At 47.7% G+C, this 26,759-nt stretch overlaps 1 protein-coding gene across 4 annotated transcripts in view; it reads left to right on the top strand.

The window, feature by feature from the left end:
* Positions 1-26,759, top strand: part of CPXM2 (carboxypeptidase X, M14 family member 2) — a 71,407-nt gene that overhangs the window by 31,916 nt on the left and 12,732 nt on the right. For all 4 annotated transcript variants that reach the window (XR_004301688.1, XM_032423244.1, XM_032423245.1 and 1 more), the window contains 6 exons: positions 37-187; positions 11,292-11,380; positions 17,575-17,698; positions 18,914-19,110; positions 20,113-20,292; positions 25,531-25,828. Coding sequence is in view for 3 of the 4 variants with exons in the window: in XM_032423244.1 (XP_032279135.1) it covers positions 37-187; positions 11,292-11,380; positions 17,575-17,698; positions 18,914-19,110; positions 20,113-20,292; positions 25,531-25,828 (1,039 nt within the window). In the remaining variant the exon portion in view is untranslated. The remainder of the gene's footprint in view (positions 1-36; positions 188-11,291; positions 11,381-17,574; positions 17,699-18,913; positions 19,111-20,112; positions 20,293-25,530; positions 25,829-26,759) is intronic.

The following is a 26,759-nucleotide window of genomic DNA, read 5'->3' as shown; positions in this document are numbered from 1 at the left end:
AAAAGATTTGCCTTTTTCCCCCTTGTGCCTAAGTAGGTATTTGAAGGAAACAGTGAAAAGGAGATCCCTGTCCTCAACGAGCTGCCCGTCCCCATGGTGGCCCGCTACATCCGCATCAATCCACGGTCCTGGTTCGACAACGGGAGCATCTGTATGAGGATGGAGATCCTTGGCTGTCCACTGCCAGGTGAGCCTGCCCTTCCCAACTTGCTGCAGGGGTTTGCTGATGGAGAACAGGTGCCTGGCCAGGGTGACCGCAAACTAAGCAATCTTGTACTCCTATAAAAAAAAAAAAAAAAAAAAAAAAAAGATAGTACATCTATTGCAGAATATTTTGAAAACCTAGCTGAGCAGAAAGAAAATAAATAAAAACCTCCCCTAATCCCACTCAGAAACGCCATGAATATTTGGGGGTACCAAAGTGAGGTGCCCACTGTGGTCGTGCCTCCTGGGATTTTAAGATGATGCACGTTTCAGGGCTGAAAATTCACTCAATGCTACCACTCAGAAGCAAGCAAAAAAAAAAAATTAGAGAAAATTTTTCATAGCACATTTAATTGTCCTTGAGTGCTCCCACTACTTGGAGTAGAGGAGGTGGCAGAAGTTAATTTTAAATGTGACCACATACACAGTCTCTTTCTGTTGAAGTCGCTTTGCTTGGGTGCCTGGGTCTTTGGGTAAATGCCTCTTTATTTCCCGCAACTTATTTTCACATGATGATATCTGGGTGTGACCTCAGGGGGGCAGGAAGAAGGGGGCTTGAGTTCATGTGTGTGTCCTCTGGATCCCAGCTGGTGTCTGCTCTGGACAGGCTGATCTGGCCTGGCTCCTGGCTGGCTTGGTCTGGCCTTTCAAAATCTGTGAGTTTGTGCCCATATGGAGCCTGTAGATGGCGACCCCTTCCTCCTGCCCGGGCATCTTCAGGGCAGGAAGCTAGCTCCTAGCACATTCCTAAGACTCTTCGTTAGGGCCTATAGGAATTTCCACCTCCCTGTCCACCCACGGCCCATCCCTAGGAACAAGGAACACGGCTTTGGGTTATAGCTTTCCTTACCACTCTTGTCTAGTGGGAGAGTGAGGCCTTGCTACTTTTGGAGTTTGCCCAGCTCTGATGCTCTCAGGAACCACTGTAGCCATCAGGCTATTTCTGTAGCCATCAACCCCCTCCCCCACTGTGAACTTACATTTCTTGCTTTTTAGAGCACATTTAATGTCACTTATTGCTTTTCTCTCAATCCGTAATATCCAAGTTCTTGCTTTGCCAAGTATGAATTTTTAGAACACAAACTCTGTATTGGTGAGAAAGATGGGTCTATCTGCCTACCTACTCACGCTCACACCAGACAGATTCTTTGTTATATATTTGGACCTACTAGCTTGTGAAAACTTTTTTTTATGTCATTAAAACTATTAGAGACCATCTGTCTTGTGGGTGCATTTATCTAGTCTATAGACAAAAATCCTGTTTTTAATCTGTCTTACAGTGGAAAGTTCAGTTTTTTCCAATATTTTGGTTCCATAAAGAACCACACGAGGAACGTCTTCATTTCTATGTCATTGTGCACGTCAGTGATTACTGTGTAAATTACAGGATTATTCAATCACAGGATGAGTGCTTACGTCAGATTATGATAAATAGGGTCCCTGGTGCAAAGGGTGTGTGCATTTTCAAGGCTGATCCGGAGAGGACGTTGAAGGCTGGCCTGATTTGGGACCTGGGCCTCCTTTTGTGGCTGGTAGGTGCTGGAGTGGTCACCCCAGGTCCCCCCTGCCGCCCCCAGGGCCCGCTGGGCTTTCCAGAGCCGGGAGAGTCTGCAGACACAGACGCAGGCGGGTGTCTGAGAGGCCCTCTTTGTGCCAGGCCGGGAGACTTGCCCTCCTGTGTCACTCAGTACAGCCTCCGTCTGCTTGTTTGAAAGAGCAGGGTCGTGGTTTCTCTCTGTGGGCAGGAATTCATCCATTGTTGGTAAACGGCAAAGGGCACCCTGTGAGAGTCTCATGAAATAAATATTTCCCTGTGAAGTTATGCTTGGTGTGTGTGTGTGTGTTTGAAGATAGGTCCTTGGGGCAATTTAAACACAAAGACACAACAGTTACAATGTGAATTCTAGGTGAGTTTCAAGTACAGACTTGGAATGGCTCTATTTCCAACCCCAAATATTTAGGGCCATTTCTCTTCTAGAAGTTACTTAGCAGTCTGCCCAGAGGGGAACTGGCCTTTGTGCGTGCCTCCTGGTGGCAGTCACATCTAAGGGACTAGGGCAGCCCGGGGGCCCCCTCATCCACGTGGGTAAGTGAACCTTGCTCACTGCCCTGCTGTGGGCACAGTCCCTTTGTGCAAGTTAATGAGGCCAAAGACAGAGATGACCCAACCAACTCAGCTGCTCAATCCCAAGGTGACCTTGTGGTCTAAATGCAACCTCCCAGAGTTTTTTCCTGGAACTCTTGTTTATGAAAAATTCATTTACCTTTTTCTTCTGCTTTCTTTGTTCTGTGCATACCATCTTCCTGAGAACTCTCAGTTCAGGGCAGAGGGAGGTGGTGATTCTTTTCAAGCTTTCATGAGTAATGTGTCCAGAAATTTTTGAACTGGAAAATGAATTACCGCATGCCATGGTCTATTAATAGGATTTTTAAAGCTCAAAAGGAAAAGAAAATGGAGTGTTGTTTATGGTTACAGTTTCAGTTTTGCAAGATGAGAAAGTTCTAGCGATCTGTTTATCCACAACAATGTGGATATACTTAACACTACTCAACTGGACCCTTAAAGATGAGGTTAGGATGGCAAATTAGATATGTATTGTACCACAATTAAAATTTTTTTAATTCAAAAAAATTTTATTATCCTTTTTTCTTTCAAATTTATCTATTTGCGCATAGTTGACACACAACGTTACATGAGTTTCAGGTGTATAGCATGGTGATTACGCTGTGCTCACCATGGCTGTAGCTCCCATCTGTCACTGTAAACGCTGTTGCAGGATCAGGGACTGTGTTCCCAATGCTGTGCCTTTTATTCCTGTGCCTTATTCATTGCAGAACTGGAAGCCTGGATCTCCCGCTCCCCTTCACCCTTGTTTGCCCCCAACCCCCACCCCCTCCCCTCTAGCAACCACCGGTTTGTTCTCTGTACTTGTAGGCCTGATTCTGCTTTTTGTTTGCTTGTTTATACATTTGGTTTTTTAAGATTCCACATGTGAGTGAAATCATATGGTACTTGTCTTTCTCAGTCTGACTTACTTCACTTAACGTGATACCCTCTCAGTTGTTCATTATTTAAAAAGTAAAAAAAAAAAAAAAAAGTCGGGGCACCTGGGTGACTTGGTTAAGCAGCTGACTCTCGATTTTGGCTCAGGTCATGATCTCAGGGTCCTGGGATCAAGCCCCACGTTGGGCTCCACGCTCAGTGGGGAGTCTGCTTGAGATTCTCTCCCTCTCCCCCTGCCCCTCCCCACTCGTGCTCTCTCTTTGTCTCTCTCAAATAAATAAATAAAAGTATAAAGAAGTCCTCTTCCCCATTAGGGCCATTTCTCTTCTAGAAGTTACTTAGCAGTCTGGGGAGAGCTCCTAAGCTACATCTTAGGAAGCTCTGGGGAGAGCTTCCTAAGATACATTTTTAATAATGAATATTTCAGGTTAAGACACATGCTGGCTGACTTCAAGGTCACAGAGTTGGTGGTTTTCAGCTATTTTGCTGTTGTAAACAATACTGCCATATGTGCTCTCTGTTTCTGAAAAGGGCCCCATTGCTCTGCCTGCGATTTCCCCACAGGACGACAGGAGCGTACCCAGGGGCCCGGGAAGTGACTTTCAGGGCCGGGGATGGCCGTGCTTGAGCCCCGGTGCTGCTGAGCGGCTACTCCTGTGAAGGTGTGATTCCGACCTCCCTGGGGAAAGCACCACTCCTCCCGCCTGGTGTTCCCTGCCCCCGGGTCCGAGTGACCGCCCTCCATCTGCACAGGGCTGAGGTGTCTGGGGTTCTTGGATTCAACTCAAGACCTTGTGAGGAGCTGTGCGGACATCTGGGGACAGGAGCTTGTTTGTCCTGCAGCATGGAGGCGCTGCTAAGGGCAGACGCCCCACAGTCATTCCTGTGGGTGGACCAGGACCGAGGGACACGCTGCATCTCCTTCCTTCCTCCTCATGCACATGCCCTCCCAGGCATAAATCACTGAGAAAATATTCCAATCATAAGACCACCACCTCTCTGGCTGACCTGTTTCAGCCAGCCCCACCCCCGTCTCATCAGTATGGAGAAATCAGGAGAAAGATGGGCTCCGTTGGGTCAGCAGAGCTGCAAAAGACTTCGTCAATCTAGTTGCTTTGCTACCTTCCACTTTTCTTCACGGAGCCCACAGTTTGCATACCTACTCATCCCATGGAACTGGTCATTATTTTGGGCCCTGGCCTAGGTTTTGAAAAGACAGGCATCAGAACAAAAGTTGCCAGGGCCCTTAGTTTGTCTTGCTTTGCTAAGGGTGACGTGTTCAGCCTCTTTCGGATGAAACTAGAAGCGCTCATGGGAAGGGCTATGTCCCAGCTGCAGGCTGCCTTCGTTGTTACTGGTTGCCCAGGCCTTGTGTGATCTGAAAAAAAAAGAGAAGAATTCATGTGCCTTTCAGGGAAGCTGGGTGCACAGAAAGGGCATGAGCTCTGGCCTAGATCAGGTTCACGGTCTCCTATCATCCCCTGGCACCTGTGGTCTTGAGTAACTTGTGGAAATGCTCTATGCCTTGCTTTTCTCGTGTCTGAAGTGGAGATAAGAGCTTCCTTGTAGAATTGGGACTAAGTGTTTCCACTCCTGTGTCGCCCTTTCTTAAAGCATCCCCGTGGGATGACTCAAGCCCTCCCTGTGTACCTATGGAAGGTCCTGAGTCTCCTTTCCCCTCCTGCCCCCCGGTATTTCTGGGGCTACCTGGGGTGGTCGCCTGCACTTGCCAGGGTGTTGCTTTCTGCCTCCTGTTTCCCATGCCTTCTCCCAGCGCTGCTCCTGGTCAGCTCACGCCATCATCCCCCTTCCCCCTGGATTTGAGAGCAACAGTCTCCGCAGATGCTGATTCACATGAGGGCTGACTGCTGAGGTTTGGGGATAAAAACAGGGTTTTGCTACACGTAACAGAGAACTACACAGACCTGACAGTTAACATTTCTGTCCCTAAGACTCCTGGTCATCCCAGTGGAGGGGATCCATGGCCTGCCACCATGCTGCTGAGACTGTGTTCTCTCCGCCTAGACCTTTCCTCTGCTTCCCATTTCCTGTCTGGCTCTTGTCTTCCTCTGACTTCCTGTCTCTTGGGCTTCCGGGTTGGGGGAGGGGAGCGAGTGGGATTGAAATATCGTTTCTTTTTTAGATAGAGACCAGGAACTCCCTTCCCCTCCCTTGTCCCATCCTGGCTTGATGGAGCCTTTTGCCTTTCAAAGCCATGAGTTCCATGAGAAGGACTCTATTGCTCTCCTGGAATGCACGTGGGCTGCGCTCCTTCTTCCTTGTCATTGTTCATCTGTGCTTCCATTCCTGATGCACAGACCCCCCCAGAGGCGAAGCAAGAGCCATTTGTCGAGTGCCCTTACGTAGTCACTGCGGAACAGATGTCATTCCCCCCACTTTCCCCTTCTTCCTTCTTCTCCTGCCCTTGGTTGGACCATCCGTTCTGTGGCTAACTCATTTCTAAGGTCATCAGCCCGCATGGATGGTGGGAGGATGAGCGAGAAGACGTCTCATTTCTTCTCGTCCTGGTTTTGTTTTGTCCTCTGTGTGTCTGTCCTCTGTGTGTCTGTCCTCTGTGTGTCTGTCCTCTGTGTGTGTTTCTTGCAGGCTGTGGCTGCTCTCAGGACCCGCTGGTGGGGATAAACCTCTACTTTTCCAGAAACCAGAGTGCCTACCTCTCATGTCTCCTGCTTGTGCAGAGGACTCAGATTTGGGGATGAGAGAGCAGGTCACATGGGGAACCACAGATTTCCCTCCTGCCCTGGGTTCAGGAACACAGCAAGAAGCCTCCCTCTTCCTATACCAGAGTAGCTCCGTTCAGCAAGGCGGGCCGTCCTGCCCCGGTGGGCCTTTCTATCGGGCATGCCATGACTGACTGCATTGGGTTGAATAGCGTCCCCCCCCAATTCTTGTCCATCGGGGACCTCGGAATGTGATCTTATTTGGAAAGAGGTATGATCAGCTAAGATTAGGGTGGGCCCTAAATCCAATGACTGGTGTCCTTAGGAAGAGAAAACAGAGAGACAGAGGGAGAAGGCCATATGACGAAGGGGCAGAGATTGGCGTGATGTGGCTACAAAGCCGGGGGTGGCCAGCAACTGCCAGGAGCTAGGCAGAGGCCAGGAAAGCTCCTCCCCTCGAACCTGGAGTGTGCACAGCCCCTCCCACACCTTGATTTCAGACCCCTATCCTTCAGAACTGTGAGAGGGTACATTGGCTTTAAGCTGCCTAGTTTGTGATACTTTGTTCTGGCGGCCCTAGAAAACTAGTACACTGGAGACCCAGAGATGGCATAATGTCCCATAGTTGTTCTCAGCCCCAAGGATGTGGTTGGCATTCACCACGCCCTCTGCCCTACCTTTCCGCCTTCGTTCCACCCTGGCGATAGGGCGTAGCATCGCAGCATGAAGTGGGCCCCTTCTCAGAGGTCTCTCAGCCCCAGGAAGTGTTAACTTTTTCATAAGTAGTCTTTCCTAAATGACTTGATGGGGATCTCTATCCATCCGTCCCCCCATTCATTCATTCCTCACTCCTGCATTCATACACCAAACACGTAGGATGTGCCCGTTCTGAGGCAGGGCCCTGGGATTCTGGGAGAGGACAGACACCTTCGCTGCCCCCAGAGCTCTCGAGTATAAGCAGGGAAGCGTGTCAGGCATCCTTACCCCGAGGGAACCCCTCTCAGTTCAGGGGGATCCAGCCTTACTGGGTGCTGCCTGTTGTCCCTGCAACTGAGGGCAACGTGCCCTTACTGAGCTGAAATAAACTCGTGCTTTCTCTTCTTGGTCCAGCTGCTCCGTGTTGATTATTGGGGAACTGTAGAAACATCAGCACTTTCGACAACTGTCTTTTCTGGCGATGTGTCTCTGGTGGCCTCCTCGTCTGCAGAGGAGGCAGGCAGCCCTTTTTAAAAAAAAAAAAAGAAGCGAGGTGAAACTCGTGTAACGTCCAATGAACCATTTTAAAGATACAGGTCAGTGGTATTTGGCATATTCACAAGGTGTTGCAATCACCAGCTCTGTCTAGGGTCTGAACTTCATCGTGGACCCATAAACTCACCCACCGGGGCCCATCGAGTCATCACTTCCTGACCGCCTCCGCCATTTCTGTGACCTCTAATCTCTGCCTCTATTGATCGCCTGCTCTGGATAGGAATGTCAAAGGCATCGTGAGCCCAGTGATTCTTGATTGCATGTGAGCCTCCTTTCCAGCAAAGATAGCCTCTCCTGTCCCCACTGAGCGCCCGCTCCCGTCAAGCAAGGTCCCCAAAGCAAGCAAATAGCAAAGCAGAACAGTCCGAGAATCTTGATACCACCCCCCACCACCGCCCCCCACCCCCGCCGGATTTCCAGGAATGCGGTTTGGTCTGGAATGATCACTGTTGTCTTGAAAAGAGCCCTGTGGAGTGAGCTGGCGTGTGTGTGGGGATGGGAAGAGCGGGTGTCCACAGCAATGAGGAGGCAGGAATGTCCCAGGTTCCTAGCAGTCTCCTAGGGCTGCCGTAAAGAGTGCCCAGACCTGGGTGGTTTGGACGAATAGAAAGTTACTGTCTCAGTCCTGGAGGCCAGAAGTCCTATCTAGATCTAGGCGTCAGCAGGGCTGGCTCCTTCGAAGGCTGTGGGGGAGAACCTGCTCCCTCTTTCTACCCCAGCTTCTGGGGGGGTCACCTCTGGTAGTCTTTGGGTTCCCTGTCTTGTATATGCATCACCCCATCTGTGTCCTCATCTCCACAGAGCCTTTTCTCCGTGTGCTTACCTCTGTGTCTGCACCCCCCCCTTGCTAGAGACACCAGGCATAATGGGTCAGGGCCCACTCTAATGACCTCACTTTAACTTGCTGACCTCTGTAGAAACCCTCTTTCCAAATAAAGTCTCATCCGGAAGTGCTACGGGTTAGGACTCCAACATATCTCTTTTGGGGGGGACATAATTCAACCCCCATAATGCATAATCAATAGACAAGTTCAGGCAAAACAGGATTTTAAATAGCTGAGTAAGAGAAGAAAAGTCGGGGGGATGGTTTTAGGCTCCACACGCCCCGTCGAGAGTTTGTCCCTGTAACTAAGGTGTTCCGGAAGGAATCGGCTGGTGTTCAGGACATATGACGTGTGAAACCACACACTCTAAGGGAAGCAGGAGACTGATTCTCCCAAGCTCCATCTGTGAGGATAAAGGCCTCACAGACTGAATCAGGACTTACGTTTCAAATGCCAGAAGCCCTATCCTAATTAGCTTATGGGGGAAGGGCTTTTGGCTCACATAAATGAAAATTCCAGGGCTGGATCTGATTCTGAGTCTGGCTTCAGGCAAGAATAGTTCTCCTATGTCAGGGTCTTCTCGGGGAGTCAGGCCTCCCCTTATGTTCATCTCACGGACAGGGAGATCAACACCCCAAACTCATTCCACCATCTGAGCAACTCCAGGAGATGGAGGCTCTCCTCTTACAGCTCTGGGAGGAAAGTCATCTGATTCCCAGCATGGACCCTAGGATCTTGGGATCACCTCTGAGCCAGTGACTATGGGCAGAGGACACGGTTTCATGCCTGAACCTCAGTCACATAACGCCTAACTGTGCATGCTAGGCAAGGCAATTTTATCTGAAACATCTGGAATAGATTCCCCGCAGGAAAAGGGGGCCTTTTGCCCACAGAAAGAGGAAGGGGCCAGCAGTTTGACTAGGTGACTGGGATTGCAGACTCTGGGCCCCAAGAGGGCCAGATTCGGTTCTTGCTCATCTCTTTACCTACAGTACTAAGCTCTTAATAGGTTCTCAGTATAACTTTATCTAATCAGAATCAGTTGATAAAGAATGATTTGCTCAAAATGTGGGCGATGGGAAGTTGTGAAGAATACTGACCTGTGGTTTTGAGATAGTTCCGGAACTTGTACCCTTGTCCTTAGGCAAATTGACTAGTCTTAGGGAAGGCAGAACGTTGCCAAACGTGGAGCTCCTTTGTACTTAGGGTTCTGAGATTTTCTTCAATCCTTTTTAAGAACCTTGAAGGCATAACTTGTGTTTGAAGGCAAAGGGGCTTTAAAGAGTTTTGGAAAGAGGCCCCTGGGACTTGGGGAGTGTTGAGTAGCTCTTAGAAAACATCATATGGGTAAATGAAGTGTAAATTAATGTGAAAACTATGCTTTACCTTTGCTTTGAGACATACAGGTTTGGAAACCCAAGGGGAGGCAGCTTGCATGTGGTCAGCCACACTCCCAGAAGGAAAGTGCTTGAAATGTGTTTGGGGGGCCTGTGCAAAACCTGATCAGCTTCTGCTCTTTCCTGGACAAAATGGCAGCCTGCCCTCCTACTTTCTCCCTTTCAGGGATAGTCCTTGTTTCTCATGGTATTACTGGCAAATAATACTTTGGTGGATACTAAAATCTGGTTTGTTGGCGTTTGGGTCTCTCTGCGATTTTCAGCGCATTGCATGGAGCCTCACTTCTCAAGGGTGAAGCCAGTGCAGGTGAACCCTGGCAAGGTCGGTTACGGCGGTCATGGCCGTGGCTCGGTGGCTGGAAGCTGTGTGCGGTGTGCATCCAGGGCCTCGTTCCTGCCGGCAGCGTGCTCGGTACTTGAACACGGTGCTCCTCAGACTTCCGAGCCTGTGGAGCCAGCGGGGATTGTTTTTCCTGTGGGTTCTGATTCAGTAGGTCTGGACTGGGTTTACAGGCAGCCGGAATGCTGGTCTGAGGAGCATCTTTGGTGGCGCAAAGCGGGACCCGCGGCTCCTGACACCACTCGGAGCAAACGCTCATCCCTCTATCCCCCACCCCTGCCACTGCCTCTGGACTCCCCCTTCGAGCCTCTTGGATCAAACCCACAGCTGCTGCGGCTTCAACCTTGCCTACAGGGTGTCTGGGTTAGGAGAGCCCCCTGTCGGGAGCAGTATGTTCTCTCTACGTCGGGAGCTGGCCAGGATTTCTGGCTTCCTCGTCCAGTTGGAGATGCCATGGGGCTGGGAGGTCCAGGGAAAGACCTCCAGGTCCACTGAGTGCTCCTCCCCTTTATCCTCCTCCTCACTCTTCTTCCCCAGCCTGTCCTTTGAGGGTCCTCTCTTCTCATAATTCTGAGGCACTCAGAATTTTGTTCTCATAATTATATAAACAACAGGGCTTATATGTATTAAAGAAAAAGGTCAATTTATATGGGGAAGAGAATCAAGTCAAGAGCAGACCTCTCCTCCCAGACCCCCGAATCCCAGTCCCCATAGGTGACCAGTGCTAATACAGCCTGATCATGCCTGTTGGGGTCTCTGGCTTCAACAGCAGAAACCCCAGCCCCCTTGGCTTAGTGAGTAAGGGACTTTGACAAGTCACGTGATTGGAAGTAGCTCCTGATGTTGGTGGGGTTCTTTCTGTCCTCTACTCCGGAGAGATTCTCACTCCTCTGTGCCTCCCTCCCATCTGGACCAAGAAGAGTGGCCAGGGTGTGCTGGGCTCTGATTGGTTGACACCAGTCACGCTGGCTCCCTGAGCTGGGATGTGAGGTCTGTTTCCTGGAAGCTTTGGGATGATTCCCAAACCACACAGGGTTTCTGTTAGGAAGGATGGAAGTGGCCTGAATGCTGGATGAGTAACGAGTAGTGTGCACCATACTTCCAGAAGTTTCCATTTATGTATACAGTTGTGATATTCATTCACTGATTCATTCATTCACTCATTCATTCATTCATTCAGTGCCAACAGTTTGCCAGGCACATAGATTATTCCAACTAATACCAACCGTGAACCAATGAGGGAAGTACCTTTCTTCCCTGTTTCCGGGTGAAGAAACTAAGGCAGAGACTGCTCCAGGGACTTATCTAAGGTCACACCACACTTAAGTAGAAGAGTGGAGATTTGAACCAGGCGTTCTGGCTCCAGGTCCATCTCCACCACTGGCTAATTCTGACTCCTGAGATGCTTCTTGAAAGTTGGCTCTCTCACCTCTGTGCGATTGTTAGAAGCTTGAGATTGGGTTGTGTCTCCACATGAATCAGGCAACGTGGTCAGCCCTCCTAACCACCCCAGGAGGGCAGGGACTGTTTCCTGACCTTACAAGTAACCGAATTATGTGAGTGAATTCAAAACCATATTTCTATCCCTAGATCCAAATAACTATTATCACCGAAGGAACGAAATGACCACCACTGATGACCTGGATTTTAAGCACCACAACTATAAGGAAATGCGCCAGGTAAGCTCCAGAATTCTCAAAGAGCATTATATCCTGTGCCCAGAAGAACATAGTTTGTTTGTTTTTTTTCTTTCTAGAAATTAGGATGGTGTGTTTGGGATAGGAATCTGAATGATCCTTTTGGTTTTCTGAAGCCACACTGAATGCTTGTGGTTTCTACATTGAGAATGCCTCACTGGGGTTCCAGTGACCAGAGGAAGGCTCCCTATCCAGCAAATGGTTGAAACAGAATTTGGACCCAGACTTTTCTGATTTAATAATAGTTCTTAAGATTCACTGTGTGTTTGAGTGATAACTGACTTGAGGATGTTAGTCATAGGCAGAGTTAAAGAAGAAAAAGGATCTAGAACACCACCGATAAAAGTAATAGCCGGAAGCCTGTATGTAGGACCTACGTTAATTTACTACATTAGCAGTTTACCTGCATCAGTGTGGTCAGCCCTCCTAACCACCCCAGGAGGGCAGGGACTGTTTCCTGACCTTACTGATGGGGAAGCCCAGTCACCAAGGAAATCTAGAACTCTACCCCTTGTTATTCACTCTCTGATTGTCCATCTTGGTTATGTAACAGAATCACCTGGGGAAATTTGGAAAAATATCTGTACTTGAACCTCGCCTCAGGTCACTTTTTAAAGCAGAATCCTTAGAAGGAGGGCCTGGAGGTCTAAATTTTTAAAAGTTATCCCTGCATTTCTAACGTATGGCCAGGCTTCAGAACTACTGCCTGATACCTTTATAGATCTTAGGACTTTAGTGCCGTTAGGAGCAAAAGTTCATCCCAGCCAAGATCGTCCCCAGGTTTAGTTACAGAAACCAAGTAATTCTGAGCCGTGGACAGTGTTTGGGTGAAGGGAGAAGGGACCAGCCGTTTATGAGGAGAAGCTGAAAGAACAGTGCCTGTGCTGAGTGCTTTGCCTATAAAATCCTGTTCAGCCTTTGCCCCCAGCACGGTGCTTGGAAAGCTTGGGGGACGCTGACAAATGAGAAATCCTTGGATACCTGAGAATCTGTTTGAAGAGACAGAATGGAGAGATATCCTCACGAAAGCATTTACAGAACAAGGATTCACCAAGAGCAAATTAGCAAGGCTCAAAGCAAGGGCTCATGGGTGCCGAGAGAAGGAGCCAGAGGCCCAGTCCAAGTGCCGGAGACGTTCCTGAGGTCGGAGCAATTAGACTGAGCCCAGAGGCCTCTCTGCCTCATCCCAGGGAATCAACAAGCCCTGTTTGTCTCAATGTCATTTAATCTGAGACACTCCCACAGAGCTTCCAGACACCTGTCAGTTTAGACTTAGAGGTGGGACATGCTAGAGAAATTCTCTTGCTGTTCTGCTCTTCAGAAATCAGGATAATGTGTCTGGACCTGAGGTCTGTGAATCATCCCTGCTGCTCTGCATTCTCTGGCACTCACATGGCTCAGCTCACCCTTCCATTTCACGGAGCACTTGTGGGTTAATTCAGCTCTACTTATTGCACATCTCGGGATATCTTTGCGAGCCCAGAAACTCGGCAAATATCCACTCAGCTGGTGCAATTAATGTCAAAAGCAATGAATCTAAATGCATTTAAAATGAGCTACTGCACAGAGACTCTGGGTAGCTGGTATCTTTAAATAGTTGTTCCGTGTAGAAAATCGGGGTCTTTCCAGAAAAGGAGAACTAGTGGAGTGTACTTCATTTTCCTGGGCAACTCTGCTCACCATCACTTGGTGATGTAAAGCCAAGGAGACACTTGGAATGGTCAGTGCAGCCCCTGCAGGTGATGGTGGGTGACCCCAGGGCTCTGCAGACCTCAACTGGAAACCGTTCAGGGGAGCATCTATCAATCCTGAAGGGTGTTCAAGCCGGAAGTGATTTGCCATTTGGATTCCTGGCTCCTGGGGATGAAAAAGAAGCCAGCATTTTTAGCAGTTCCCCGTATGGAGTCTGCTGGGTTACTATAGAAATCTTTCTACTTCAGAAAAGAAAAAATGTTAGTTTATCCTAGTATTGAGAGAGACATTTCCAACAAACAAACAAACAAACAAACAAAAAATGAGAAACAGCAGCGGAGCAGGAAGAGAAAAGAGAAAATAGAAAAACATATTGCGTGGGAAATGCTGAGAATGTGGGCAGGAACTATTTCTCGAGCACTGACTTATAAGGTGCTGTTCTCCTGCAGGGGGGCCCCGGCGGGTAGGATGGAAGGGAAGGGGACGGCAAAGAGCAGGTTGCGCATCATTGATGTCGCGGGGCAGAGTGAGGCCACCCCTCCAGGAGCGCTCCAGCCTTCACAGCATGTGTCACCATTTCTAATTGCTGGGTCACCTCTGTGTCTATATACATCTCCTTCATTTGGGACCATGAGGGCGGAGACTCTGTTACTTTGTCATAAACCTGTAACGTGTACTAGATAAATATGTACTTCCGAGCTCCTTCCAGGGGAGATATTTGGGGGATAGGAGGGAGAAGTGACCGGCCCAGTTGGCCTGGTTGGGATGGGCTTTGGATGCAGATGGGGTCGGCTGTGGTCCGGGGCTGTTGGCCAGCCTTGGGCAGGTGGAGACAGAAGGGAGGGCACCCCGGGCAGCAAGAGCAAAGGGATGGAAGTAGGAGCAGAATGGCATGCTTCTGGAACAGTCTGCTGGGAGAGAAGGCTTGCCTGAGTGCTGGGAGAGGCTTTGGTATAGCGTCTGAGAATCAGAGGGGGTTTTATGTGGCAGAGCAGTGTTCCAGGGAGATCTGTCTGGAAGGCATGTGGGGAGTGGACTGTCGGGGACGGCCGTGGTCCCCAGGAGAGGGGCCACCAGGCCTGAAGACAGATGAGAGAGAGGCAGTTCTGAGGAGGACTGGCTAGTCCTAGGTCTCCTGTTGGAACGAGTTGGGACAGAGAGAGAGGGGTCTGGCATGCTTCCCAGGAGGGTGGGGTACCATCCACAAAGGGAGAAAAATAAGTGGTTTCGAGGAAAAGGTTCATGGTTTGACTTTGATTTCCAGGGCAGCGAAGGCGGGTCAGGGCGCCAGGCTGTGGGGCAGTATAGTCTGTGGTGCACCTGCCGGGGGCGGGGGGGCGATGGTGGCAAGAAGCCGGGGCAGGGCAGCCCACCTGCGGACCCGGACGAGCCCATCTCCTCAACCCTGGGTGCCTCCTACCACCATTCTCCCCTCCTACCCTCTGGGATTCCTTCTCCGCGGGACCAGATGCAGTGCCTGTTTCTCAGGCAAATCAATAAAGCTGGTGGAAGGGGACTTTTTCTCTTCTCCCTCCGCCTTTTTTAAAAACATTTTAATTCATTGGAGAAAGAATACTATGTCAACATCAAATGCAAACCCAAAGTCTAAGGTCCATCTTCCCTGAGCCCACCACTCTCAAGAATCAGCCATTTGCATTTCCCCCCATTCCTGTCCAGGGTTCCAGTCTCTACATTCACAGAATTCATTCGATTTTGATGAGAGGATGGTGATAATTTTGCCTTGCTTCCCTCAGTTAATGTTGGATCATGAGCCATTTTCCACGCTGTCCCCATAGTTGTAATTGTGATGCTGCAGAACGTCCCAGGGAGTGGATGGAGTGTGCTCTTCCCTGCTGCCTTGTGCCCTGGAGCACTGGGACATCTCCTGGCTTAGTGTCGCCGGGGAGAGGGTGAAGCCACCACAGCAAGTGCCATGTGCCTGTCATTGTAGCATCCTTTATGCAGAAGTCCCTTCTTGTATATTGCTGGAAACTGAATTGCTAGAGAAGGGCTCTGTTTCTCTCTCCTGCAGAGGAGGAGGGAAGCAGCAGAGCCTAGGATTCAGTAGATACAAGGTTGGCAAAGTGTATTCCCATCTCGGGGATGAGGAAACAGAGTCTCAATGAGGCTCAGACTCTGCAAACCCACACGCTCTCTAGGTGATCGATCTCAACCTGGTTTCATTATCACCACCCCACCCCCAGGAGGCTTTTTAGACACTTTCTTAATTATCCTCTGCCCATTATATTAAATATTAACGAGTAAGATTTTGTTGGGTAGGGCTGAGCTTTGGAGGGCCACAAAGCATTGTGATGTGTGAGACCTTTAGCCCCAGACAACCAGTTTTTGCCTCTTGGGGGGTGATGTCACCCCCACTGAGAATGCATGCTCTGAGGCCAGGAAGAAGTTCTAGTCTTTACTGTCACTTTAACCATCAAGACTGCAACTCCAATAAGACATCTTTGACTCTTTTCAGAAATAAGCAAGGTGGATCACCAGCTAGGTCATTAATGGGGCTGGTGGCCACTGGGGAAACCCTTCCTGGCATTTCAGAGAGAATTTCTTTCTGTGCAGAGAGAACTGTAAAGAACCTTCAGAAAGGAGATTCCTCAAATGCCTGTGTCCTCATTCTCATGTGTAAAGGTGCTCATGACACCACAGCACACGGAGGGAATGTGGCTGGGAGTAAAACGCTAGGATGGCTGGGGTATGAAGAGGTGACTGGTGAGTCACGGCTGAGGCTATCCCATACCAAGAGATGTTTCCAGGGCTAAGTGTGCATCCAACGGAAGGTGGAGTTTGTGCTCCAGTGTCAAGGTCCTGATCTCAAACACAGGTGGCATGTTGCTCCTGCAGCTGATTGGATGGAGGAGGAGGGTAGGCATTAAGTGACAGCCAGGCTGTGTGCTGGATGGTTGTCTTTGTTGCCTAGTTAAGGATGACTCGAGGGGCTGTGTCTGCAGAACTAGTCATTGATCCGAACCAAGGCAGTGGATCATCTGCTGCTAAGGATTTGCTGAGGTTGATGGTGGTAGATGAGGATGACTGCAGTCTGTAGGGACTAGTATGTGGGACCCCAAATCAGATGGTGATTGTGCTGTGGCCATCTTCAGAAGGGTCATGGCGTGCAGCTGACAAAACGGGCAGCAGAGATGTGCTGATGGTCATTGCTTTGCTGCACCTTCAGGGACACAGAAGAGCCCTGAGTCCACAGCACCTGGTACCAGCTGCATGACCCTGGGCAAATCACTCAGTGGTTCTCTGAGCCTCAGTCTCCATATCTGTAGAATGGGGACAGTCACCTCTGCCTTACTTACTTCACTTGGAGATCATGACAGTGAAAATCAGTGAAGAAATAGAACGTGTGGCTAATGCAATAGTTGACATTATTAGTGACACTATTACTGTGTCCCTTGGGAAGATGTGGTGCTGTGCACGTGGTCCCACTTCAACCCTGCAGCATGTATGTGTCCCCATGGTGATGGGCGTAGAAGCCGTGGTTCCCTCGCATGCTGTCTCTCCAATGATGGCGGGTCTCTGCTTTTGCCCTGTTGCGGACGAGAGTTCCCAACAGCCCCCCCGTTCCTCTCAAGGGCAGCCTGTACTCCTGTGACCAGCAGAGCCCTCCTTACCTCCTTCGGCAGCTCGTCTCATCCCCTCAGACCAAAGCTGTCTGTCTAACGAGCTCAACTTTAAACGTAAAATTCAGGAAATAACACATACCGAATTTTACTTCCTCATCAAAGCCTACTTTCCCCACCTTTTCACCACATGACGCGCCATTATCATGGCTTCCCTGCACCCCCTTACCTAGCATCAGTGAACTGGGTCTTCAGATGACTCCCCTCTATTTTGCACCGTAAGCTCCAGCAGGGTGGGAACCGTGTCTTCCCTCAGCCTGACACACCAAAGATGCTCATTAAATTATGAGAAAAAAATTGATATTCGGTAATAAATATTTATTTAGGCAGGGTTATGGAGAGCAAAGGCTCAATCTGTCCCTTAAAAGATCTGTGGTCTTGGGGCACCTGGGTGGCTCATTTGGTGAAGCATCTGCCTTTGGCTCAGGTCATGGTCCCAGGGTCCTGGGATCGAGCCCCACATCGGGCTCCTGCTCGGCGGGGAGCCTGCTTCTCCCTCTCCCTCTGCTGCTCCCCCTGCTTGTGTTCTCTCTCTCTCTCTCTCTTTCGCTCTCTCTGTCAAATAAATAAATATAATCTTTACAAAAAAGGATCTGTAGTCTAGCGAGGAGACAAAAATAAAACAGGAAATCACAATAAAAAGGTAAGACCACAGCCAAGGAAGGTGATAATCACAACCCGAGGAGAACATTCCAGGCAGAGGGGATAGCTCTGGTGTTTGGGGAGGGTGAGGGCGTGCAGGGGGGCTGTGGGAGGGGACCAGCAGGTGGCTATCTTGGGAGCTCTGTGCCTTTAGAGAACAGCCATCATTGCTTAGAGCCTTAACTCCGTTTTGTTTTTCAGCTGATGAAGGTTGTGAATGAAATGTGCCCCAACATCACCAGAATTTACAACATTGGCAAGAGCCACCAGGGCCTGAAGCTGTATGCCGTGGAGATCTCCGACCACCCTGGGGAGCATGAAGTCGGTGAGGTTACCGCTCTGTGAGACACCTGTCCCTCCATGTCTTGTGCCTTCTTAAAGAGCCAGGAGATGGCTCACCTCTGTGAGAACATTCATGAAACAGGCCAGGCGCTGTCCACGCACCACTCTCACACACAGATTCTGCAAATTCTGGTTCTGTGAAGCTCTTATCTTGTGATATAGGCTGTTGACTTATTTAAGGTAGAGATACCTTCCTTTTCTCCAAATGAACCACATTTAATTCTATTCTCCAGCTCTGAGGCCAGTCACACTGACCAAAGAAAAAAATGGCCAGAGTTGGTTAGGACTGAATCCTTTTATAGAAGAAAGTTCTGGACTTAAGTTATTAATGGCTTAAGTTAGAGGGAGGTCCCCTAATTTTTTTTTTAATTTAATTCTATTTTTGAGCATTTCCTATCTTCAGCCATTTCTCATTCAGTCACTCTGGAACCTGGATTCTCCTCCGGGTCAGAGGGGCTTCTCAGGTTTTCTTTTTGGTAAATCTGCGAGTCCTTTAGAAATCCACCGATATTTAAGTCTGAGATTTGTCTGCTTCGTTCAACTCTAAATTTGTCAGTATCTCAGGAGTTCCTTGTAGGAGTTTCTTTGAAAGGGTAAGGGCTTGATCTGCAGGTAAAATCACATTTCCTTAGAAGCAGTAACTTTGCCAGTGAGAGAAGAAGTATCGTCAGCCCATGCTGGGCACTGATAAGCCCCGACACTGGAAAAGCTGAGCTCGGAAGAGGAAAACCTCAAAGGCAGCCCCCTTACAAAATTGTGTCAGTGCTGATGTCCCCTGCTGATCTGTTTTCTGCTTCTATTTATCCATCTTTGTGTCCTTGTAAGATTTAATAGGACCTTCTTTTGAGAAGAACGATTGCCTCCCAAAAGAGAAAAATCATTGTTATGGCTTGTGTTTCATTTGTAAATTTTAAACCTTACGCACTGTGTTACTTTCTCCATTCTTGTTAAATAAGAATAAACATGATTACCCAGGGGCTGGTATCATCTAAGAGTTTTCTACACATTTTCTTATATACCTATTTGGGAATTAAAAAAAAAAAGTATAGTGATATAATTTGGGGGGCCTATTTGAAAGAAGAGCTAGGGTAAAATTGTAAGTTGATATTACTCAGAGATTTTTTAATCCTAAATGGTAAGGGCTATCCTGCTAGAAGCATCGATATGAACCTGTATTTTTTCCCGTCTTTGAGTAAAGGTGAGCCGGAGTTCCACTACATCGCAGGGGCCCATGGCAACGAGGTGCTGGGCCGAGAGCTGACCTTGTTGCTGATGCAGTTCCTGTGCCAAGAGTACTTGGCCCGCAACGCGCGCATCGTCCGCCTGGTGGAGGAGACCCGGATTCACATCCTCCCCTCCCTCAACCCCGATGGCTACGAGAAGGCCTACGAAGGGGTAATGACGCTGTTCCTTTTGGTCAGGGCAGCCGCTAGGCCCCCGCCGCAGAGCACGCTGGGCCACGAGTCAATTTCTGTTCCGTATCACTGGCTTCCCTTTCAGTGTCTCTCTGCTGAGGCAGGGAAACTCACAGGGTTCGTGAAAGATGCAAAGCAGGAATTGAGAATCATGGGCACCTGAGAGGTAGACATGCCAACAAACTGGAGAAAGTGAACATGAAGGAATAATACTGGTTGCATTTTCAATGATCACAACAGAACAGAATAAAAATAACACTGAACATTGATGGAGCACATAATCAAGGCAGGCCTTCAATTCAATTGTTGCCTATAATCCTTTCAGTGCTCCGAGAAGAGTTGTTTTTATTATTCCGATATATCGTTTACATTTCATGTTCTAGTTATGATGTAGAGTTTGTGTAGGTTATAGTTATTATAGACTATTATTAGTATTATCTGGGAATAAAGTGGAAAAGTGTGCTTGGTACCTATCACACGCACGCCTTATAATACAGAATTGTGGTTGTGTTTATGGGTACAGAGTTGGTTAGGGATTTTCAGTGCCCGATTTGCAAGATCCGTTGGGCAGGGGTTTGCGAGCCCAACTTATGGGCATGGCAGGGAGAATGAGTTAACACGGTGATGGTTGATTTTGCAATGCCGGACTCTTGGATTCATTCCTACTCAGAGTTTCATCTGACCAGTCTAGAAGCTCTCTGGGGGTGGGGGATAGGGGAGAAGAAATTTTAATACTTCTTGAACACTGCCATGTGGCTGGGGTGAGGCTCTGCATTCCCTCTTGGGGTGATTTGGCGATATTACCCACCACCCACCTAGTACTAGAAGATGCTTCAGTGTTCTGGGTGCTGTCTTTGGGCCAGAGGGTGTGTGAGGCTTAGAGACACATCCAGGTGGGGATGGTGGGCGTGGAGACGGGGACGTCTTGTGTGAGAGAAGTCCGGAAGCCTGTGGGTCCCTCACGCTTGGAATTGTCCCCCAGGGCTCGGAGCTGGGTGGCTGGTCCCTGGGGCGCTGGACCCACGATGGCATCGACATCAACAACAACTTTCCCGACTTAAACACGCTGCTCTGGGAGGCAGAGGACCGACAGAACATTCCAAGGAAAGTTCCCAATCACTATATTGCAATCCCTGAGTGGTTTCTGTCTGAAAATGCCACGGTGAGTAAAAATACCCCATCATCTGCAGAGCAGTGGAAGGCCAAAGTTAACACCCGCTGGTATTTGCAGAGGATCTGACATTTAAGAGCAAGACAAAACCATTTTGTTTTTCTTTCATGTTTTCTCCTAAAGTGGGGAAGTGTGCTAGATAATAACTACCTTTAAAGTTTACATTTGTGGATATTCTTCATAAAAGAGAAATCGTTGAATTAGATTTCTTTACAACCACACAGGGCTTTAAAAACAACAACAAAAAAAGCCAAAAACCCTGCCCCTGAATTCTGTGTGGTCATTACTATCCTTACTATCCTCAGCTTTGGCAGTGCTATGGAATTGCTATGAAATTGTCCTTAGACCTTATTGATTGCTTGAGAGATCTTAATTTTATTTTAATAATCCCCACAGATTATTACATGTCATGCTTCTTTGGAAAGAAAAAAAAAAGCATCGAATGAGAAATGTTCCCCCCAAATTTTCCGGTCTTCTTTTGCAAAGAACGTATGTTGGAGAAAAAATTTTCACAAAATTTTGCATGCCTTTTATTGCCTCCCCTGCCCATAGTCATCTACCTCTTTACCCCTGACCTCTGATAGTATATGTCCTTCAGGAGGGCTGCCTTGATTGCTTGTATGAGTTAGGGTTAGGTTCAGTGGGAACAACGGAAAAACCAAAATGGCAACAGCTTAATGAGGGAGAAGTTTATTTATTTATTTATTTTTATATAGAAGGACCCTAAAAGCAGATGATAGAAGCCCGGCCAGATAGAAGCCCCATGAGCATCAGGAACCAATGACTTGTCTGTCTTTCTACCTCTGCCATGTTAGCATGTGACTTCCATTCTCAAAATCCAAGATGGCAGTGGGTCCAGCTGTCATCTCTGTGAAGGAAGAGGGAAACAAGAGTTAAGAAAAAAACAAAAAGAAAAAAGAAGATCCTCCTCTTAGACAATTCAGTTAATTTTAAGAGTCTTTCCTGGATTTCCTCCATAATACTTATGCTTCAATCTCATTGGCCAGAATTTAGTCAAAACATGCTATCAACCCACTGCAGGGAAGGCCGGAAAATGCTATGTTTTAGGCAAGCACATTGCAAGCTCAAGAAAACAAAAATAAACATAACTAGCTTCTGTTCCTGAGGAATCAAGGAAGAGATGATGAATGGATAGAAGGCAACTGCCCCGCTCTGCCTTGGGGCTCCAGCCCACCGCATGGGTGGGTACCACTTACTGGAGGAAGGCCAGCATGCTTGCCTCATTTAAGGATGCACAGGATGGTGTTACCCAGGCCCTCAAGAAGCAACCAGTCAAGTGATGTAGACAGACAGTGGCAGTATCTGTGGTGTGGTTAGGGTGCCCATGGGCAGCTTATGGGGGGTAAAGGGTTCAGTGCCTCTGAGTCTTCTGCATTCTCTCTCATATTTCCTAATTCCAACCTATATAATCCCCTACACACACACACACACACACACACACACACACACACACATTTTGCTTTCAGACTAATGTACTAATGACGTCTGGTAAAGCTGAGAATTCAAGTGATGTTATAATTTGGGAACTCTTGGACCAGTATTGGAATATGGTTGCCAGTGTTCTTGGCCCTGAGGCTATGAGAAATAAGGAATTCTTCAGCATAGCCATAGAAAGTCCTTGGATGTCAGTCTTTGCTTTAAGACTAGAGAATTTAGCTTTCTGAGCTTGTTTTTGGGAAACACACGGGGAATTACACAGATCTGCCGCCACAAATATCTTTTTCAATTGTGGTTATGTTAGATAGATAAGCAGTCAGCAAAGATAAAGACTTGAAGAGCAGTCAACAGGCTTGACATAGCGATCTATAAGGAGTCTACAACCACTAGGTAGATAATAATATATTCTCCTGAGTAATCCCTGGAGTGTTTTAAAAAATTGACAATGCTCTGGGCTGTAAAGGAAATCTCACCCAGTTTCAGAGAATACGAGTCAGACCATGATGCTCTCACCAACATACAGTTCAACCAAAGACAGTAATAAGGTTAATGAAAATATCACCACGTCTTTAGAAAATAAAAAAAATACTTCTAAATAATGAGTCAAAGAGAAAGACTGTATTGGCAACTAAAAAATAATCAGAGCCCAACAGTAATGAAAATGTTACATATCAAAATTTGCAGAGTGCCACAGCAACTCCTGTGCTTTCAGGAATTTTATACCTTTCAGTGATTATATTCCAAAGAAAAAAGGCTAAAAAATAGCTAAAGAAACTAGCACACGAATAACAGAAGAAACCCCCCAAAATGTATAAAGATTGTGATAAAAAAATAAGAGTATAAATCAATGAAATGATAGAAAACCAAGAAGAAAATTACGAAGGGATTTGTCTGTATGAAAGAATCATTTGATAAGATTTAATAATCACTCCCAGTAAAATCTCTTAGTGAATCTTTATAATACAGATAACTAGTTTCAGGGTGAAGAAGGCTATTTTAAAAGACATTAATCATAAAATAAAAGATTAATAAACTCAACTACATCGAAATAAGAAAGCTTGCTCATCAAAAATTTTAAAAACTGTAAGAGAGAAGCTAAAAACCAAGAGAAATTATTTGCAAATTAGGTAATTGGAAAAGAATGAGAACTTTAAAATACATAAAGAATAACAAATAAGAAAAATATAAACGGCTCAATAGAAAAACGGTAAAAGAATATGAAGAGGCAATTTGTGGAAGAGGAAACATGGTTAATAAACATGAAAATATGTTCAGCCTTACTAGTACTAAGGAATGCAAATAAGAGAACGTTTTACACCCACTGGTTGGCAAATTAAGAAGTCTGACAGTAGCTGAGTGTTGGAGAGGGTGTGGGGCCAGTGGATCTCTCATGCATTGTGGGTGCAAGTGTGAATTAGCACTGTGACTTTGGAAAATAATTTGATTATCTTGTAAAGTGGAATAAGTGTATTTCCTATGACTCTGCAGTCCCACTTCTGGTGATTTATGCAAGATAAATTTCAGCACATGTATACCAGAAGAAAGCTCAAAGCAATGCTGTTCAGTACAGCAAAAAACTGAAAATTACCTGTATGCCCACCATCACAAGGACAGATAAATGATGACATCGTCATACCGAAGTGGAAAAGACTGAGCTACAGCTTTGGGCAACAATGCAGAGATACATCTTGGAACCATGAATTGAGAGAAAAAAATTGCAGAAGACAACAATCAGTATGGTTACCCCCCCTTTTTAAGATCAAAAACAAGTAAAACCAAATAATGTATTTTTAAGCACACACATATAGGATAAAACAAGAAGAATGAGAATCATATCGTTGAGGATACAGTGGTTACCTCCGAGTGGGAAGCAGGAGGATGGGACAGGGGAGTCACATATTACGCAGAAATTGTCCGTAAGATCTGGTTTTGGGCACGGATGGTGGGTTTATGGGTGTTTATCGTATCAACATAGAGAAGAGGACAAGCACGGACCAGCGATGATACTGTGTCATGAGCCAAGTTCCACAAGTAGTCCCATCCAGGGCCCCGATGTGTTTAGGAATAAAAACAAAACTTAATGAATCCTAAGTCAATTTCATTCCTCAATCAACTTTCTGTACTGCACAGCTAAGCCATTTCCAGCATTTATTTCTTTTCCATTATCAAATTTTATTCTGCTGAAATTCTCTTCATAGGAATCAGTAACTTAGGGTAAATAATTGAATTCATATCAGTATTGACCTTGTCAGGCTTTCTAATTTTTGCTTCTAACATTGTGAGTTCCTTCCTTCCTCCCTCCCTCCCACTCTTTCTCTTTCTTTCTTTCTTTCAAGTTTTTATCATAAAAAAAAAAAAAAATGCCAATCATACGGAATTGGAGCGAAAGCTTTCAGGCCCCCCATGTGTCCATCTCAACTTCAACACCTGTCCGTTCTCGGTCCATCTACATCTGCACCCACTTTCTCCTCCTTCCCAGAATTACTGAGGCAAATCCCAGGAATGGTGTCATTTCATTTGCAAATATTTCAGTAAGTATCTCTAAAAGTTCAGAGCCTCTTTTAAAGCCGTGAACAATTACCATTATTATATCAAAATCAATTATTTCTTAGTTTATGAAATATCCAGGCAGGGTTCACGTTTGCCCTATTATCATTCTCTCTCTCTTTTTTAAGATTTATTTATTTGTTTTAGAGAGAGAGGGAGGGGGAGGGGCAGAGGGAGAGAGAGAATCTCAAGCAGTCTCCCCACCGACCGTGGAGCTCTTTGTGGGACTTGATCTCATGACCCATGAGATCACGACCTGAGCCCAAATCAAGAGTCGGCCGCTTACCTGACTGAGACACCCGGGTTTGTTTAAATCAGGAGCCAACTAAAGCTCCCTCATTGTGATCCGGTGCACGGGCTTTCCAGTCTCCTTTAACCCAAAGCTTTCTCCTGTTTCACTTCCTGCCTTTTATCCTCAGAGTTTTGCTGTTGTTCAGCTCGTTGCTTATGTCGTAGCAACTAGGTTGTCAGGAACTAGATTAGATCGTCTTGTCGCATTTTCCACTGTCTGGGTGCTGCCAAGTGTATACTTACCATGTCATGTAACCTATACTTCTGTGTTTCCGGTAAGTTGGCAGTGAGCTGTAGACCGGACTGGGCTCCACGGAACAGGGTGGGCTACTTCCCACCCAGGTTTGTTGGTGTACATGGTGTTTTATTGGAACACCGTTTGCGTATTGTCTCTGGTGCTTCCCCAGCTACTAGGACAGAGTTGGGTAGTTGGGACAGAGACTGCGGGCCCCTCAAAACCTCAAGTATTTCCCATCTGGTCCTTTGCAGAAAAAGGCTGCCGGCCCCCAGATTAGAGGCTTGGTCATTTTCCGGGTTGATGTTTCTCTTTGAGGTGTATGTTCTTCCCTCGGGAGACACATTCTGTTGGTTTTCTCTCTTTCTCTGCTCTCTGGAGGCAGGGATGAACATGCCTGGCCCATTGATTCATTCGAGTTGCCATAGTGTTGATACGCTAACTCCGTCTTTCCCTCTGGGCATTAACTGGAATATTCCTACAAAAAAGAAACTTCCCTAGATTTCTCTTTTTTTATCCATGATTTGCACAAAGTCCAGTTTTCCTCGGACCGATTTTGAAATTCTACATTTTTGCTACAAGTATTCCATAAAATGGTTGCACTTTCAACTATGTCCCTGTTTGGAAAGTACGGCGAGAATGCAGTTTCCTTCCGATTTTTATTTCTCAAAGCCTGCTTGAATTCGCTGTGTTCGCAGGTGGCAGTAGAGACCAGGGCTGTCATAGCGTGGATGGAAAAAATCCCCTTTGTCCTGGGCGGCAACCTGCAGGGGGGCGAGCTGGTGGTGGCGTACCCCTACGACATGGTGCGGTCCCTGTGGAAGACACAGGAGCCCAGCCCCACGCCCGACGACCACGTGTTCCGCTGGCTGGCCTACTCCTACGCCTCCACGCACCGCCTCATGACTGATGCCAGGCGGAGGGTGTGCCACACAGAGGACTTCCAGAAAGAGGACGGGACTGTCAATGGGGCCTCCTGGCACACTGTCGCCGGAAGTAAGTCTTGGGTGGCCTTGCTGTCATTGTGCAGCCGAATGTGGCAATGGACGGCTGGGACAGGGAGGGGCCCAGCCGTCCCTTATCATTTGTCATGGGGATAGTAGCGACTGTCGTCTGGCTTTGACAGGGTGCCAGCACTCTACGCAGACTCCTCCTTCATCCTTCCGATAGTCTTGGGGTGTGTGGCTACTCCCCGTTTTATGAACAAGATCACCAGGGCTTGGAGATCTGAAGGGATCTCTCCAAGCAAGAAAGGGGGCAGAGCTGCGTCTGCTTGGCCTGCTCTTAGCACCGAGCTACTCGGATTCTGTAGCGTCAGAGACGGGTAAATGTAGACTTGCAAGGAAGTATCAGACCAAAAACAAACCCAGCAGAGGGGCAGAGAGCATGTGTGTGTTGGTGCTGGGGCTGGGTGTTTTTACACAGAGCTGTGCCCATCATGGGGGTGTCCCATGCTGTAGGTCCCCAGAAGGGCCGGGCATTGATCCCACGCTCAGGTGTGAAGTGACTCCAAGCCGCAGGTGTGTCCTGAGGCCCGATGTATGGTGAACACTGTTGCATACACCTCCCTTCTGCTGGAGGTCGGTGGCCCGGCCTCCCAGGCAGACCAGGGCATTTGGTCGAAGCCCGCCTGTGTGCGATGCGGGGAGTATGCGGTTTTGCTCCTGGCATCCACACAGGACCAGAGGGGCCTCCAGCTGGGACTTCGGGAATTCCTTCATAGCAGCCGCAGAGGACCCTGGAGTCCCATTTCAGGATAAGCTTTCTTTGCTGCGTCCGGGATGTGCCAGCCCAGGGCTCCCAGACGAGGAGGGATGAGGGTGTCACATTTCCTAAGGTCCCTCAGCTTTGGGATGGCAAGACCCCAAGCATGATGCTCACTGCTTATTTTCTTGACTTTGTTAGGGTTGTCGAACCACCGATGAAT

This window comes from Phoca vitulina, unplaced genomic scaffold (assembly GCF_004348235.1).
Source record: "Phoca vitulina isolate PV1807 unplaced genomic scaffold, GSC_HSeal_1.0 scaffold28, whole genome shotgun sequence".
NCBI lineage: Eukaryota > Metazoa > Chordata > Mammalia > Carnivora > Phocidae > Phoca > Phoca vitulina.
This window is presented reverse-complemented; position numbering and strand designations above follow the sequence as displayed.